The sequence below is a fragment of the Doryrhamphus excisus genome, chromosome 13 (genome assembly GCF_030265055.1).
Source record: "Doryrhamphus excisus isolate RoL2022-K1 chromosome 13, RoL_Dexc_1.0, whole genome shotgun sequence".
NCBI lineage: Eukaryota > Metazoa > Chordata > Actinopteri > Syngnathiformes > Syngnathidae > Doryrhamphus > Doryrhamphus excisus.
The window spans coordinates 7,710,651-7,729,931 of record NC_080478.1 but is presented as its reverse complement, the minus strand read 5'-3'; the positions used below and the strand labels follow the sequence as shown (position 1 = coordinate 7,729,931).

The 19,281-nt window shown below is 42.9% G+C and overlaps 1 protein-coding gene across 1 annotated transcript in view; it reads right to left on the bottom strand.

Moving 5' to 3' along the window:
• spred1 (sprouty related EVH1 domain containing 1) overlaps positions 1-19,281 on the bottom strand; it is a 39,823-nt gene that overhangs the window by 4,334 nt on the left and 16,208 nt on the right. Inside the window, exons 2-4 of the mRNA XM_058091542.1 lie at positions 17,010-17,289; positions 7,511-7,679; positions 2,937-2,983 (exon numbers count right to left, since the gene is read on the bottom strand). Coding sequence (XP_057947525.1) covers positions 2,937-2,983; positions 7,511-7,679; positions 17,010-17,289 — 496 coding nt within the window. The remainder of the gene's footprint in view (positions 1-2,936; positions 2,984-7,510; positions 7,680-17,009; positions 17,290-19,281) is intronic.

The window sequence follows — 19,281 nt, the reverse complement described above, 5'->3', positions numbered from 1 at the left end:
CCAGGAATATGAAAAATTTGCTTATATATTCATATGTTTTGACAAATAATAGGGTGTATTCAACCACAAAATGGCACTCATTTATTAATTAGTGAAAAACCACGAAAAAGTGAGGGCACGATATTTGAACTGCAATGTAGTGAGGCACAACTGTACATTACATATATGATTAAAACAATAAATTACAATTAATAAATTAGGATAGTGGGCCAGCTAGCGCTTGCAGCTAACTGCAGCACTCTGTGACTACTGCTCTTAAAATAAACATTGTAAAAAAAAAAAGCGCCACGAAGAAAAAGCACAACAAAATCTTTCAACTTTTTTTTCTAGTGAGGTCTCGCGAGATTTGTTAACATCTTACACGATGACAGTTCAAAGTTTTTGTGCAACTACAGACACAAGCACCTGCAAAGATCAACCACAGTCCGAGCATCCGAATCATACCCTCTCCAATCAACCACCACTACTGCCCCGACCTCATCAAGGCAGGGTTAGTCCTCCTCTCTCTTCCTCCCCCAGTGGCATGTGGGGGAGGCTCTGCTGGCTCTGGTTAGTCAGTGCCGTGTGTAAAGTAGCCCACGCCAGTGAGCTTTAACGCACAGCGGAAATCTGGTTTGCTCCCAGCTGCTGCAACAGTAATTACTGTCCTGTGGTTGCTAAGAGATGCTTCCTTTGACTTCTCCCCCTGCCCCCCCTTTTCTTTTTTTTTTTTCCTTTCCTTCTCCTTGCACCCTCCCTCCGTCGTCCCCTTGGGCTGCACACACGGTGCATGTATGGTGTGACTTTGCTCTCGCTATGCCTCTAAACATACCAAAGTGTCTGCAGGGGAACGTGAGGAGGAGAAGTCAGTGGAAGGAGGGGAGAGAAAGAGCAGAACAGGAAAAAATGAGTTGTGTGTGTGTGTGTGTGTGTGCACATAAAACAAGAAAGAAAGTGAGAGAAAGAGAGAGAGAGAGAGGCCAAAGAGTCTGCAGAGAGAATGTCATAAACTAGCTCCAGCTGGAGAAATGCAGCAGAGAACTTAAAAAGCCAGATGACAGCTGTATGTGTGCGAGAGGAAGACAGCACAAAGGGGTGGAGAGGTGGAGGGGGCGGGGACTAGAAAAAGAGAGAGCGAGAGAGAGAGGGGGAGCGAGAGGGAGTCGAAATGGGAAACAGATTTGGGCTTCCTTTTTGAAGCCCCCCCGACCCGCCATTCAAAGGCATGCGTGGGGGCCAATCTGGAGCTGATCTGACCCCAGAGAGGGTGAGGAAAGAAGAGAGGAATGGAGGATGGTGGAAAAGTGTGAGAGGAACATCAGGGAACATCCTCAGCATTTCCATTGTCACATGGCGTCACGATACAGCAGGGGTGTTCAACATTCAATTGGGTTCTTAAGCTTGGGCATTTTTTAACATTTTATAAAAAGGCAAAATAAAATGTGCTACAATTAAAGAGATTGTCAGACGTGTGCTATTTTGAACTCAAGTTAACTTTTGAGATGAAACGGATTAATTTGATTAAAATTTGTAATCATTTGACAGCCCTAGTCAAAACAAAGAAAAGTACTTTGCTCTAGCAGAACCCTTAAAAGAAATATTCCTCCACCTCTTTGGCAAGATTGACATCAATACTGTGAAGTTCAATACTGTGGCAAAGAGATTTGCCTTAAATGTTAGGAACTTCACAAACTGCTGAAAAGTATGTCATGCAAGAACATTCAGCCATTCAAACCAAAATGCCAACAAAACCTTTACAAACCAAAGCAATACATAACTTCCTGTGTTAAAGTTCTAAATTACATGCAGACGTTTTCTGGGTATTTTCACAGAGGTGCTAGCAACAGTCTTGGCACAGTATGCCCACAGCTGAGTCGCATGGAACAAGTCATTTGTGCATCGAGTGTACATGCTGTGCGGGTCTGGGCAAGAGGAAGAACGCGGTTTGTGGACAGGAAGAGGGCTGATGGATGCTTGAGCACATGTGCATGGCGGCATGCTACAATCCTTGTGTCAAGGCAAGACCCGTTGGTGCCATTTTCACCTCGAGCACATAGCTACGCGTGTATTATAATGTCTTCACGAGGCTTTGTGTTGCTATTTGCTAGCTCACTTCTCTTTCTCTGCAGCCCAGGTCTCCGGCCGCAACATTCGGATGCCAAATCACCATGGTGACACGCTCGGTGGCTCACGCGCTGAACCTTGTGAACACCCCCCTCCATCCCCGACACCCTTTTCCCCGTCACAGGAGCCCCCCCCCTGCTGCCTAGCAACAGCAGGACCACTGGATTTCCTGTGTGTTCAGACTGATCCCTCTCTAAAGAGGAACTTTGCCACAGGAACAGGAACGCTGCTCCCTCCCTCACCTCTCTTCTGGATAGTTAGTGGGATGGGGGAGTGTGTTTGGGGGGGGGTAAGTAGTCAAGTGCATTGAATGCAGGTGTTGAGTACACAGATCTGGTAAGTATTGGGAGGTAGTGTTGATGTCAAGAATATCACACGGCGTATATAGTGGAATGTGCCATCATAATGTGTGTATTAATCACACAGAATTGGGGCAGACTAAAACTGAACAAGGATGACAGATGATTTCCGTGTTTGTCATCATTGCATGTATGCATGAATCACCAACTTCACTCAGATCATTAATAAAATAATTACTTAGGTCTTACACATATACACAGTACACGTATTGGAATAATAATAAATATAACAATCCATGTCAATTTCAGACTTAAAATAATGTGCATATGTAAGCCCTACACATTTCCAGTGAAACCATGACCACTTCCGGTTTATCCCCCGCCCACTCCGAGTAGCGATACGAATACTGATCATTTAGATGGGAACAGATACAGATAACTCATCCCCACCAAAAACCTACAGTGCTGTAACATAGGTTTCCCTCAAAGACACAAATCATCTGTGAAATCAGGAAAGAAAAAAAAAACACTCACTGGTATTCCGTCTTCAGGAGCATCCCCTTCACCAAACGGCTTGCAGCCTGGAATAAAAAAAGAAAAAAAAAAACAATAAATTAATGGAAGGAAGGAGACCAGGGGGTGAGGAGGAAGTGACGTTGCCTCGAGAACCCTCCCACACATAGGCCCCGCCTACACCCACTGACACTACTATATGATGGACAAAATGGATCACTGGTTAGGTGCTGAAACCAATGCACCGAGTGAAGCTTCTTCCTGCCTGTTTGGACGCAGGAGACGAGGACAACAGACACTTTCTTCAGTCCAGACCAGAGATGAAACAAATACTGACACAGTTGGACACAAGATTACGACTTTGTTCTCTTAATATGTTGACTTTATACTTGTAAAGTTAGTGTGAAAGGATTTTTCCATTTATACTGTTTTTCTTGTTAAATTCTATTCTTAGAATGTGTCGCGGGCCAATGACAAAACAGCTGCCTGTTCGACTTTGGACACCCCTGGCTTAAGCAAACAGATAGGGTCACCTCAAAAGGGTCCCTGTGAATTAATAAAGTATCTATCTATAACTGTCTATCAAGTCAGAATTAAGAGACAAGAGACGCTTCCATCCGCCCCGCCGACTAAATGGGGAAATGAAAGCTGCTTTGTGTCAGTGAGGCTCACGGAAGTTCATGAAATATGCATGCTTAGATTAATGTAACCTGACCTTGGCTAAAACCACGCCATGCGTCATTTCCACATCCTCCCCCAAAAATAAAACAAACTGTTTTCAGGTTATCGGGGTAATCCGGTTTGTGCATTTTTTTTCTTTCTGAGAATCAACCTGACTACGATGATGATGTAAGGCCATGCTTGTGCGTCCACGTTGAGCTTCTTTTTGCTTGAATATGTTAACATATTCACAACTATTGCAAGTGTGTGCAACTGCAGGGTTGAACTTAGCACTCAGTTAGACTGCAAATAATCAATTTCACTTATGCCATAATGTCCTTTCTGGACTAATCAATTTATTTTTCTCACTGCAAGTGACCTATATTGCATTTTTTATGTTGGACATTGCACAAAACGTGGGAGGAGAAATAAGTTGAACTGCTTGCACAAACCTGCAAAAGCAACAATTGCAAATATTTCATACCAAATATTAACTATATTCTTGAAATGTATTTACTGGAAATATTATACATATATTATTTTATGTCAAAATTTCACATAATTTTGGGGGAAACTAACATTTTTACTCAATAAATTCGGTTTTCCTCAAACACTCTGAAATGCACAGTTCGCTTGATCATCTCATCAGCACAGGATGTGCAGTGCTGATGAGATGTTCCTACAAAAACCCATACTATATATTTTTGGCAATAATTTTCATTGAAAACCGAGGCGTATGAAAGAGAGGTTGAACTGTATATTTTCAACAGACGGGACTTAACCTTGTGTGTCCAAACCTTTTCCAGCGAGGGCCAAATACTGAAGAATGAAACGATACCGAGATACAAAGCTGCCGTAACTAACTTGCCGTCAGGCAGCGTCAGACTCAGATGCAAACCATCCCAGTAAACGCTGAAGGTCACAGCCCGAAGAGCCCATCAAGACCACATCGTCTGCAAATAGCAGAGACGAGATCCTAAGGCCCCCGAACTTGACTCCCTTGACTGCGCCTAGAAATTCTGTCCACACGGAGGCCAACATTCACTGGAAAAAGCCTTGGCGGAGGCCAATGTTCACAGGAAACAGGCTCCGATTACCCCTGTCCCCACTGTTAACAGCGTGAACCAGGCACTACTTCCCATTTCTGAGGCTGACCAAAAGTCATGCTCCGTGGCCTCAAAGAACATCTCCAACACCCAAGTTTTTGCCTCAACCAACGCCGAAGCCACGTGCCGCTTGGCCTGATGGTACCTGTCGGCTGCTTCAGGAGTCCCACAAGCCATCCAGGCTCGATAGGACTCTGACTGTGGCCTCTGGTGTCCACCATCGTGTTCAGGCCCCGCTGCCACGACTGGCACTGACCACCTTGATCAGTTGACAGCTCAGCCCCTCTCTTCACCCATGTGACTAGAACATTATGATACAACTACAAAGTCGATCAACTTGCCGCCTCTCCCCTGCAGAAACGCCAGAGTAGAACAAGGTATAGCCCCTCTCAAGGAGTTTGGTTCCAGAACCCAAACTGTGGGTGGAGGTCAGTCTGACGATATCTAGTCAAAATTTCTCGCAGTTTGGGCTCCTCCCAAGAACCGGCGAAGACCAGGTCGCCTAGGAACTTGCCCTCGACCACCACACAAAACGCAATGCACCGGACCCTTATGATTAACCCCGTAGGTGAAGGCCCAGCGACCAGGTGGTTGGCTGCGAGGCCCCGGTACCCTACGTCCGGGCGTGGTGCGATCTTCACCCTTGCCTTTCTTAATAAGGGTCTTCTGAAGGGTCTTCTGAATCACTCTTAGTCTGGCCTGTCACCTACGACCTATTTGCCTTGGGAGACCCAACGATGGGCATAAAGCCCCAGACAGTATAGCTCCCTTGGTCACTCGACACTCAAACCCCTCCACCAGGATAAGGTGGTGATTCATGTAGGAGTTTTATTTTTTTTGTTCAAATACATGTAAAAATTAAATGTGCCATAGGGCAATTTGTTAGTTATTTTATTGCCCCTCGGGGCTGCACTTTGGACACCCCGATCTACGGGTCTGAACTCCTATTTCAAGCCCATGTCGATGCCCCAAAGCTTCTTTAGACAGCAAACTAGCTTAAGTCAAATGCTCATCAGAGCAACACACAAGATGGCATATACATCATTTTTGTCCAAGAATTGCAGTATTCCTTTGTTTAACCAACTACTGCACCAAAAAAACAAACTATTTTCTCATTCCAATCCCTTCATTGTCACGTCTTATTACTCATCAAGCCTGAATGTCTGATCTCCTTATGCCTGTGTCACGCATAACCGGCGATGTGACCTGATTAAAAAAAAAAAATGTGACAGCGTGCATATTAAAAGTCATTTCCGCATGTTGCAAGTCTTGGAAGGCGGTTGATATAATTTGCACATGCACCTTATGTAACTAAAACAAAAAAATATCTTTTGAGTAAGCAAGACAGCTCCACTTTGTCCAAGCCTCATGTTTCATTCACACCAGGAGAGTTGGAGTGTGGTCCATGCACCAAATCAGCAATTTAACTCAAAGGGCATCTCAATACAAGCCCGTTTTCATTCAGCTGGAAGACACAGCAATACATGACAGAAGATTTGTATGTGGCTTGTGTTAGCCACAGTATGAATTACATGGAGAAGGTATTCAATACTGTGGGGCGGGGGGGGGGGAGACTTTTCAGCACGACTCTGGAAGCTGCCTGAGCCATGTGCCCGCTGTTACCATGGCAACAGAGGACTGCATAACTCATACACACGCATGTGCGTGCACATTCACAGAGGGCGCAACATCTTCTCTCGCCTACCAACACAACACAACCCCCACCCCCTTGCCCACCACCTCCATCCCTTGCCGCCGCCCCCAACACACACACGCACACACAAAATCACAGAGCGGTCCAGCAGCGCAGCGATGCAACAGGAATACAGAGGAACCTGTCTGTCTGTGCTGAGGAGAGGCATTACACAACAATGGCAGAATACAGAGGATGCCAGGACAGAGGACAACAGAGTGAGAGGGAAAGTCAACTTCGCCCTGTTGTAGCTGAGAGTGTTTACCGTGCAGGTGTACTGTATGATATAATAATACAGAGCACCCTTATGAGAACCTATTTTAATCCAGAGCCTGATCCAGAATCAGTAAGAGTTCAAAAGCCCACAGGTGCTCCTGTTTACGGCATTCCGTGTCAAGTAGTTCAGTGGTTACGTACACGCTCCCATAAATTTATTCAAAAATAATTTCTTGACCGTTATGTAAGCAGCACTCACTGAATTTAAAGAGAAAAAAAGATTTGGACATATATAGGCTACCCCTCTCGATAAGCCACAGGTGTCATAATATGGTATATTTACTACATAGAAAGATGTAACTTTTCATAAAATAAATGCTTCTTTGTGCCGAACAGTGACTGTAATAGGTCTAGTTAAGCAGTAGCCTACCAACCATCCTCATCCTCCTGGGAACTAAAGCCACTCAAGTTGTCTTGACAAGCATTATAATTGAATAGCCTCATAGTGCCTTCATCACACACTTTGTCGGTCTCTCTCTCTCTTTCATTGTCGCTCTTTTCTGGATGCATGAATGGAAATGTCATTTTTAGCCATAAATTAGCAGCATCACTGTACAAGCCACAAGGTGAGTAACTTAGGAGTTACACATGAACAATTTATCATTGAGTCACACCCCCAAAAAAGTCTTTAGCAATAAACATACAAAAACTGTCCCTTGTTTTGGCACAGGAAGCAGCAGGTTTGTATAGGCAGCTGATGCGAATAAGATCATTCATGAGAGATCATGCCTAGCATACTGAGAGATGTATATCTACGAAGCAGCTCATTGTATCCTTTAATGGGATGGACGTGACTTGCGGACAGGGAACATGCATTCGCCAGTGTATATATGTCATGTATGCAAAAAAACAGAACCCACCTTGGCTGATGTCCTCTATGGCCCTGCGTATACCTCGATCAAAGGCCCGAGCATCGGCAGGGCTCTGGAAGGTGAGCCCGAACTTCTTGTCATTGATCCTCCAGTGGTGGAAGATGGGGTTGACCTTGTTGTATACTAGGCCTTCCTGCAGGACACACTCCAGCACCACCTTTGAAAAAACACATAGAGTTAGTCTAAGACTAAAGGCAATGCTTAAAAAAAAGAAAGAAAAAAAGATATAAGCAAATGATTACAATTTTAAATCAGATTAATTACAGTTTTCAAATGAATTCATCAGCTCCAAAAAAACGTAAAATTGAACTCAAGCTAAAAGATACCACTCATCTGAAAATGTTTTAATCTTGCAAGATCTTGTGACACCCTAGTACTTAGTGTGCAAAATAATAATAATTTTAGTTGAATTTCCTCTATCATTGATGCTTACCATCCTGACTGATCCTGTTGCATCTTTCAAGCAAGTCTTAAACACTTAACAGCGACTTTTAGGAATATTTGGTCACTTAACTGCATGTTTGAAAATGTGTTCGCTAACGTTTCTGCTCAAAATTCCAAGTCATCTGAGAACACAGATGTACATAGTCACTTTGTGTGGCTTAAACATGCCATATTCAATCATTCCCATGGAACAAGAGTGTGGTAGGAATACTCTGAAAGTTTCTGAAACAAAACACAAACCAATATATTTGATGATAATTTGTAAAGCATTCAAAATGCTGGGGTTTTTATTACAGTTGGAAGTTGGAAGGCAGCAGTCGGAGTAGGGGAGGGAGCTCTGAGTTGGCTTTTCGACGCACAGGCAGACAGTCAAAAAGTGTGCGGTAAGAGAGAGACTGTATTTCCAAATCCTATTATTAATCAGGGCTACTGAGCTGCCTCCTGGCCTTCCTCTAGGGCAGATTAAGTGAAATGAGAGACAGCCATTACAGCCTTTTGAGGTTTGGACGAACGTGCAGGAAAAAAAAGTTGCTTAACCGGGTGTGAATGGTGCGGGGCTTCGGGTGTGGCTACATGCGTGAGAGAGACAGATGAAAAGCATCCGCAACCCGATGGGTATCTAGTCAGGTTCATAAATCAATGTTATATTCAATGGGAGCTCTTAAAAACAACAGTATGGTTTAGGAATGGTGATATTTGGATTAAAATACATAAACTCAATTTTGTGTTACTACGTTACTGTACATATATATATATCAATATATATATAAATGATCACACAGCCATTTCAAAAGACATTACAAATTGCATAAATCTCTCTGTCGATCAGAGGTGTCCAAAGTTTTTCCATCAAGGGCTACATACTGCAAAATGAAAAGGTAAAAAAGATGCAGGGGCACCTTTGATATTTTCTAAAGCATGCTAAGAAGTTTACAGGTATGTGTTCTAGGCTACACGGTAGGGCTGGACGATGTGGACTAGGGTTAAACGATTATTTCTGTAATCGATTAATCTAGAAAATAGTTTTTCGATGCATCGATTAATCCCTGAAAGTCCCTGAAAACATAAACCACAAACCCAAGCACAGGTTAATAAAAAATATATTTCTAAATTATCTGCCCATATCAATAAAGTATAATAACATGAATAATACTGCTGATAATGATAATATTAGAAATAAAACTAACTATAGCGTGTATTTGAGGAGTATGTGTCTATGCAAGTTAAAAAAAGTGTTAGCAAGACGCAAGTGTGAGAGGAGTGTGTTTTTGTGTGGGCACATGCTCTGTGTGTGCGAGGCTGGAGCACAAGCTACGTGGTGTGGTTTGGATGAATGACGGGGTTAATCGTTGCAAACAAGGAAATAAAAAAAAAAGTTGAAAACGTACGGCGTCCTCTCCTCACAAGCTGAAACTTGTTGCCACGGCCGGCGCCATGTTTTGATTTTGAGTAGTGGTGTGGCGTTCGTGAACGAACGGGTCAAAAGAACTAGTTCTTTTTTGCAAACGAATGAACCACCCATAAAAGTCAGTCTGCTGGCCGTTTTGGTGAGCTGTTGAGTTGGAACGAACGTGAACATGAGTGAACGGACTGACTCGACACAATGACCGGGTCTATGCACGGGGGAGCTCGACCAATTGACCAAAATGAACGTCTCTTTTTACTGAATGAAGCGGAATGATCCTGTTCACTGAAATGAACGGTTTTGCCGACCACTAATTCTGAGTGAAGGCGCATCGACATGCAGTACTTGTGTCTACCTATTTTTGTGTCGATGTCATCGAGGGCATCGACACGTCGTCCCAGCCGTAATGTGGACAAAAACTCATATCCCGATATATTTAGGTTGACTATCAATATACGAAACATATCGCCAGATTTTTTCCCACAAAGTGAGTTGTAAACTATCTTAACCCATTTTATTTCAGCGGCCATTGTGTTATATTATCTTTAAATATAGAAAAAAGTTCATATAATATTCAATCTTCAGTGCAATCACGCCGCACTCACTGTAGTTTCTCTGCAGCAGGGTTAGCACTGTTAGCACTTCCATCTCACGTTCCCCATGACGACAGACGGTACACATGGTTGATACGGTCTTTATACAGAAACCTTTATACCGTCTTTTTGCTGTTCACTCCCGCTAAGCAATCTCTCCTACACATTCCTATAGGGATCTACGGTCGCCCATGTCGCGAAAGGGTGCTCAAAGTTAACAGCTGCTTCCGAGTGTAAACAATAGAGCACGCGGCAGGCTACAAACGTAACATGAACATCCATAACGGCACACTTGCTTAAGGGGTCAGTATGGCACAAAACAAATAATAAATAAATCACTATTAAACACTAAAAATGCAGCAGAAGGCACAGAGATGCCTTAACTAGCTGGCCCTTGGGCTTTGTCATCTTGAAACATGAGACCTTTGGAGCAAACCCCATCTTGTTTTTGATATGGTGCTTTACAGAAATATTGATATTTTAAAAATGTATCGCCCAGCCCTATTACATGCATAACAATCTTCAGTTGGATCATAGGAACTATCCTGGCCCCTTATTGGTTACTTCAGTGATTAAGAGACGTATTGAACACTTCAGTCCATATATGGTAAGTCAGCTTCACACAGGGAACTCCAACACACAGCCGGGGATTCTAGCTAGGCCTATGCCATCAGCGGAAGTGTACCTCTAAATGGCTTTCTCTGCCTTCTAAAGAAAAGAGAAGGCCAAGGGTTAAGCTGGGAGCAGAGAGGGTTGGCCACCGAGGAGGACGGGGTGATAAAAGGAAGAGGATCAGGTGATAAAAAGCAGAAGGATGGGGTGTCTGTGCCTTTGGGGGCTGATTGTGGAGGCGAGACTGAACGGAGCCGGAGCAGGTAAGATGAGCGGCACGTTTAAGGCCCATGACCTGACATAGGAGAAAGTATCACGTGTTGTAAAGCCAGGACGATACTCAACGCCACATTCCACGGTGGACGTGGAGAGACAAGGGAAGAGGAGCCACGCTGGCCAGAGGGGGGGGGGGGGGGGGGGAGAGAAGGAAATGATGGGAGGCAGGCCACGTTGGGGGTGGGACAGATAAGCAGAGGTGAGCTTCACAGGAGTGCAGGCATGGTGGAAGATAAAGATGAGAAAGTGAGGAACACAAACCCTGTTAGCATCTTTGAATGCTGATTACATTATTTGGTAAGTGTGTAAATATGTATACATAATCAGTGGAAGTCATTTTGAGGATTCTTTTTCAATGTAGTGCGTGATCATTCACAACTTAAGCCTGGGAATTTCTTGAACCAAGATTTGTACACAACATGCACAAGACTGATTGTGTTTACAGAGTCACAAGATTCCATAGATAAATGTGATATTTACGACATTCATGGATACTGATTTACAAGCTGGGTGACACTGATAGTCTCACAAATATTCAACAACATTTGGCCATCCAAGCTGAACAAACAAACCAAGTAACAGCAAAAATAACCATGTATCAAGAGTCCTTGCCCAGAAGGAAAGCTCATTTCCATCACAGCTGTGAGCAATTCAAGAGATGCTGAGACTAGCAAGGGAGGGAGGCTCAGCTCCAGATCCAGTGTCGTAAGAACTTGTCAACCAATTAGGTCAAGCTTTTTTTTTTTTTAAAGCAAGTTGGAGTGACGGAAGAGGGGAGAGAGAGAGATTGGTGGCTATATGGAGAGCCAGCTGAGTCATCACCAGTACACTCTGTGCCGCATCACTGCGCTTTACAGTCAGATCCCCACCACCTCTCTTCGCCTCCCATTGATGTTGGCTGTAACCAAACCCTCATCTCGTTTCCAATCATGTCACTGTTACCACCGTGTAACACTCGCTCGTGTTCTCTCAAGTTATTTAAGGTTACAGTCATGGATGGGAAGATGTGATAGCTTTCCTTCCAAAGATTAGCCTCTCTTTGATTAGACAAAACAAACGGCATCAAACGGCAACATCAGCGATATTTAGGGAACATATGAGCACTCGGCCAAGGCTTAAATCAATGAGTCTACACTACAAACTTGGATCTTGATAGCTATGAAAGCAAATTCATCCAAGATCCCACATCCAAGGTGTCTAAATGCAGTATGAGCCAACATGAACGCAAACTTATTTACTTATATAACTATTTTTACTGGATTGTTTTTAACAGTTAAATCTGAATTGATGCCCAATGCACAATCTGGATCACATTTGATTTGATATGAGAATCACACATAGCAAAGCAAATCACACAAAACAAATAAGCCCTTTAGCTTAAACTGTGCTCTTCATCACGCAACCTTTCCAAACCCATTGGTGATAGGTTATTGACCTTGCAATCGTCGGTGTTACTCTTTAGCTCAGATTCAACATCTGCCATGGCCCAAGGAGTCCAAACAGAAGCTATAGTACTTCTACACTTGATCAAACTTATTGAAGATTTGTTGTTAGAACAACACATGATCGCTCCATAAGACTTCATTATAGTACTCCTGGAAGATATTAGTTATTTTAGCCGCCATAAATGTACAGTGGTATGAAAAAGTATCTGAACCTTTTGGAATTTCTCACATATCTGCATAAAATCACCATTGCATTTATTCCACCCCTTATGTCATTGTTTGCATGCTATCCTCATTAAATTATGAAAACATATAAATGTTTGGGTGGTTTTAGTTAAAGCAGACACTGTTTTTCATCTGTGTGATTTTGACAAAGATCAGATCACATTTGATGGTGATTTTATGCAGAAATGTGAGAAATTCCAAAAGGTTCAGATACTTTTTCATACCACTTTTTTATACAGCACCTTATACAGCAAACATTACCTCATGCTTTGTGAATAAAGATGATTCCTATTTGCTCTGATATTAACATTTTCTTAAAAAAATATATCCTTCAGTGTTGATATTTCAGGACTGTAACCAGGAAGTTGCACATAAACAAATAGAGAAACCCACACCAAAGCAAACAACTTCCTTGGCAGAGGTAATTACAGTATTTCATTGACTTATGTAGTCAACCCACTGATGGTTTACAACAAGGACAGATAATGCTATGCTTGGGTGTCTCATATGACTAACATTAGTCGTCTGTGGGTTTGTCTGCGGTTGTTATTTTACTTGGACTCATCACTCTGTCGCTCTGATGCCCTCAAACGGTCGTCAGAGCGCTGCGGTCCATACCAGGCACCCTGGCACTGGGTGGCATCTTGACAGACCTACATATGGCTGAGTGTTTGTTGTGGCGACTGGGGTTGGGGAGCAGGTTAGACGCTGGCGGCAAGCGGGTGTTTTACCACTTCCCAGAACAGTCGCCGGGGTCTCTGAGCCATGTGTATGCCCATGCCTGTACAAGAGCATTCCCGTCACACCCTTTCCTGTGCCACACACACACACACAGGCATGTACACAAGCATAGTAAGGCCTTGAAGCCTTGAACACAAAACACATAAAATGTGCTCAGTCAAAGGCAATGTTAGACGCCAGGCAGCCTCGAGTTGCCAATGTCAAAGCGTTAAAAGGCCACCAGAGTCTGTACGTCACGATGTTTGCCACAGTGTTCTGACATCACTGCACTTTCACAGCCAGATTTACGTTTCAGTATCCCACAGCCTCAACGAGATGACTTTTAGATCTACAATGCAACATGTTAGGCAAGCAGGTTACAAAAAACATGGCTGTGTGACTCTAAAGCAGGGATATCTGCGGGTCTCGACAATGGAATTACACACAAGTTCAGTTCAAAACTAGTGTTTTTGCAGTAGGTCCTGGAAAACCACAATGTGGTCCTGTCCTGTAGAGCAGTGATTCTCACCTTGTGGATGTTTGCCTGCGCAAAAAATATATATATATTGCAATTTTATTCTGAAAGGAATTTTTTCATGCAACACCTTCATTGTCTGTCTTGTTTGAGCCCGAGAAAGTGTTTAATACCAGCTGTTTAAGTTATCTGTTCATTTCTCATATTTAGATGTGTATCAGTGGTTCGAAGTCGCCATTTAAATGCTAATCGCTAGGGTGGGTATGCGATTTTCAGCGTGAATTATGCAACAGGCTAGCACAGTTGTTCAAATGCATTTAGTTTATGTTGAATGTCTGAGATAAATTATTTTCCATCTTATGTAATTATAATTTACATGCTTTATTTCTGTGTGTTCAGTTTTACAGTGCTTCAAAATAAAGGCTCTGAAATGGTGTCTTTATTTAGAAGCTATTATCTGGCTGCAGGGACCAAATGTTAGTGGTGGGAGCAGGATAGAAAACATTTTTGTTGGCCATCTCGGCTATGACATTATGGCGAGACCACGTGCCGGGATCCAGATTCAAATGCATGCAGCCATGAACTCACACCAAAGGCAGGAGAGTGACATATTCACAACAATAACATTCACTCATATTATGTTGTGATAACTGATAACAGCCCAATGCGCAATGCAAAATACAATATAGGTGAGCAATGATCACTGCTTATTTAGTCCTGGCAGGAAACCCCGTACTATTATTCTAAGATTTAAAGAATACATTTGGATTTACTTACTGAAACTGAGAGATCGACTGAAAGATAGGCAAGAAAGATGAGTGACAGGCATCCATGTATTGCTACCAATTAATGTCTAGAATGGGTACACCAGCAACTAGGTGCAAACAAGCGTAGCAATGAATGTACGCAAAGGGACAAGTCAACACAATAATAACATTTACTAATTTTGTGTTGTGATGAGTACCGGTATATGTTTTACTGACAGTGATAGCCACTGACAGCTCTATGCACATTGCACAGAGATGAAGAAAGCAATTGTTGTTTCGCTTGCAACTTGCCATGAAAACCCATAATATTCGTAGTGATGCTGCGAAGATAGCCACCTAGCTAGCACATCATAACAAGCCAGTTACAAATCAACACTACATTAGCCACCAGCACTCGGCTGGGTCCTACTGACAATAATAGCAGAAGAAATGTGGATTGACATATTACCTCCTCTGCACGCTTTTCCACGGATGGACGTCTTGTGGGTTTTTGACTTTTTATTTCCATCTGCAGGGCAGTATTGAAACATGTCTGACAAATTTTTCTGGCGCATCCGACGAGGCGAATCGTGTCTTTTGGAAATGTCAACCAGCTTACTCTGTCTCCTCGAGTGTTTCAGCACAAGGCTTTCAACACAATGAGCGGGCATAACATTAAAAAAATCTTATATAACAAACAAAGAAAATTCCCCCAGAACCGGACTATAACAACAGAGTGAATGTGAATTTCCGGGTGCAAATGTTAAAACATCACTTGCTCCTCCTCCAGTCCTGGAAGATGTGTCAAAAATTTTTCAAAAATTTTAAATATTTCAAAATTGGAGCACATGTCTAGCACAGGAAGTATGCCAATCAATTATATTTTCACTGCAAAAATAACAAGATTAACAAGTGTTTTGGTGTCATGAGCAATTTAAGGGGTGATGACGGGATGCAGTTGATATGGACGGTCTTTGACGAGCGGTTTTGGCAGTAGGCCCTTAAGCACATGTCATATAGAGGATCTCTGACTTGGGTTTTTGGCAGGTGGTTCTTAAAAACAGCAGAGCACTCCTCTCAGTATAAACCCATTGCTTGTGTTTTCATTTATGACTATATTACACTACAAACTCATTTGGTTAAGGGTGGAGGCTACACTGCATTTTGGTACAGATCCAAATCTTGCACAATGAGAGACAAGGCATCAGTTGACAGCATTTGGTTGACGTCTTACAGTGAGTATAGGAGAAGGCGACTTAAAGGCAAAAATAACATTCATAACTTCATAATAAATAACTCAAAATACTGTGAGTCAAGAACTGTTGAAACCAACAGGACCAACCAACAGGAAATAGAATAAGCGCCCTATCAAGGTCTATGTAAAAAGGGGTAACTGGAACAACAGGAAAAGCTCCTTTTGAATTCTGATAGTGCGGTCTTACATGTCCCGCCTCCACCTCGGAACATCAAATGTTGTCTCACATCCAGGGCTAGGATACTGCAAGTGTACAATAGCACATAGCATAGCACATTTATGAGTGACTGTCATATGCTGTCAGTCTGTGCAGATTCTTACAAAATTGTTAATACTGTAAACACACATGTACAAGAATGTATGCTAATCACAAGGGTGAATTTCATTATACATTTAAGCCTCTATCCCTTCCAAACTCTGTTTCCCACACCCTTCCATCCATCATTCTCGGCTCCTGAGTAATCTGCCCTTCTCCTTGATGATGTAATCATGCATCATACCGTCACGCAGTTTGCTCCTATTTTCAGATACCTGTGCCACGGAGGAAAAGTCGAACAAGCGCCTCCTGTGCCAGTGCGTTTGAGAGCGATAGAGATGCAGATAATCAACACAGTACCAACAAACTAATAAGAGTCAACAGTTGTCGTTCCACAAAACTGTAATATCCACTTTTAAGACGTCTTTGAACTGGCAAGCTACAAAAGCGCACACCTCACAGCAACCTTTTATCTTACAGTCTATCTTCTCCAGGGAAAATACAAATGAGACTAGGTACCAATTGTGTACAAATATAGATTAACAAATATTGTCTTAATAGAAGGCAACACAAGTGAGGAGCCAGCATGGTAGTGCTAGCCTCATGGTCAGGGGGCTGCATGAGTGCCACCATCACTGGTGAGCTGTGGTTCATTGAGCAAAACATTCATTCCGATATGTACCGTCACTCTCAATTAGGAAACTGGGCTACGTGGCAGTTTTTGATAATGAGCCCAAACACACCTCTTCAAGAGGCCAAGTGCCTTTCTCGGGAAGCTGACGGGAAGCTGAAGGGGATGGAATGGCCAAGAGTGTCTCCAGACTTGAACCCAAACCAGAAAACATTCCGAAATCAGAAATATCGCACAACAATACACATTCCCTTCCTTCGTTTCTGATGCATAAAAATCAGCTGCATGATGGCATCTTGTCAATATGGACCCATATTTGTAATGAAAGTTTCCAGCACCCTTTGTGTAATCTAACCATCAACTACTAGTGTACATGTGTCTATGCGTCACTGAGTGTTCCTTACCAGTTTGTCTTTGAGCCTCTCGCCCTTTATGTAGAACTCCACCGCTGTGGGACTGGGGCTCGGGCTGGGACTGGGGCTGGGAGTCGGACTGGAGCTACAGGGGCTAAGGTTTCCGGTGCTCCCTCTGTTGTTGCCGCTGCTGTGGGTGCTGCCGCTGTCCTCAGCCCGGTTGACTTTGTAGACGGTAATGCAGCTAAGGCCTCCACCGCCCAGGGGAAGCCATCCACCGCTGGAGTCATCCCGCGTCAGGACCACTGCTCTCACACGCGCATAACTGTCACTGGGGGGGGGGGGAATAAATATTATATCTCATTAAATATTATGCATGAAATCAATGTTCACTCTCGTCATGAAGGTGGCGATGATAATTAACATCCTGGTTCCAGTAAATGGTAAGTAAATACAGCTGAGGGGGTTTGTACTCAAAGCTGTTCAATTAATGTTCCATCTTTAAGAGCAGGCTAAAAATAGAATATAAAGCAGCAAGGTCAAAGACTCACATCACAATCAAATATATATATCCCGTGTGCGGCCCATAGTTACTATTCCTGATACAGTGATATAACAAACTGATTTACCTAAATTGTAATTGCGTGTAGTGGGTGAGCGATCATTTGTTTAAAAGGGGGACCTATTATGCTTGTCCCCCTTTTCTGAGCTATAAATGTAGTTATTGTAGTTATAGTTACGTTGTATTCTCATGTTAAACAATGCCAAAGTTACAGATAATGAGCTCTAAAAGAAGTTTGAGATGGCTCAAAACGCTGGGTTTGAAAAGGAGTGGGGAAACCGTTCAATTGTGACGTCACAGAAGGGCGGACTTCCTTATATGGTTTATAGTTTGGAAAGCACTTTGGGCAGTGGGCATGGCCAGAGGCAGAATAAGGGTGGAATAAATTAAAATACCGTTTTGGCAGGAAGGACAAATCAAAGGAAATACAGCTGGAATAGGTGCAGATTCTGCTAAATCTAAAAAGTTTTCTGTGCAGGTTATTGTGTGTAGCTACTCTAGAGACCACAACTCAATACAAAGAGTTGGATAATGAGCATTATAGGTCCCCCTTTAAGCTCCAATCCGTCTCCTTATACCTGTAGAAAAAAAAATCAATGACACATACAATGTTGTCAGTAAGAAATGTGTATTTATTTAATATTTTGTACGTGGGGCGGTCTAGTGGTTAGCGCGCAGACCTCATAGCTAGGAGACTAGGGTTCAATTCCACCCTCGGCCATCTCTGTGTGGAGTTTGCATGTTCTCCCTGTGCATGCGTGGGTTTTCTCCAGGTACTCGGGTTTCCTCCCACATTCCAAAAACATGCTAGGTTAATTGGCGAATCCAAATTGTCCATAGGTATGAATGTGAGTGTGAATGGTTTTTTGTCTATATGTGCCCTGTGATTGGCAGGCGACCAGTCCAGGGTGTACCCCGCCTCTCGCCCAAAGACAGCTGGGGTAGGCTCCAGCACCCCCGCGACCCTCGTGAGGAAAAAGCGGTAGAAAATGAATGAATGAATGAATGAATTTTGTACGGTCCCATTGTAATCACCAGACTGTAAAAAAATCATTAATCATAAATCCTAACTGCACGTCTCTTCTTCCTTTTTCTGCTTGCTCACCACCACTGTAGCCTTCCCTGCCACTTCACCTGGAGTCAGATGTTTAGCTGATTAGATAACACAACATTAGGCCACCGGAAATGACAAAGGTCAGGGTGTGCTGAGAGCAGCATTTTTTCTTTTTTTTTGCACAGACTCCTGGTAACATATTAAAGAGGATCTGGATGTCCACCTTTGACACATGGTTGAGTTTCTGACAGTCGTGCAATGAGGTCATAACCTAATATGTTATTTGAGTTTCCAAAGCCGCTGACAATAATACTTTGCATGGTTAAGAAATGGTTCCTCCACAAAATGCCAATGTCTCTCTTAAACTACCTCACCTCTCTGGATCTCAGTATGGGTAACCTTTGCTCACCTGCCTTCCACACCCTTGGCAAAGTTTGGCTCTGCGATTATCAATAGAGTCGGCGAGCATTACATTAGAAACTTTTGTTTTTTGATTCTGAAAACATCTTGACACATGACCAAAGTCCTGATGACATTTGTTGCCTCATTTCTACAAGAACAATCCGCACACATGTGCCTGCCAGAGGCTTATACGAAAATATGATGTTCTCTATTAATCATCAAACAATGCAGTTCTGTCTCATTAGTCCTTCTTTTCTAATCAATGAAATAACATAAGGGGTGTCCTGATACAACTTTTTCACTTC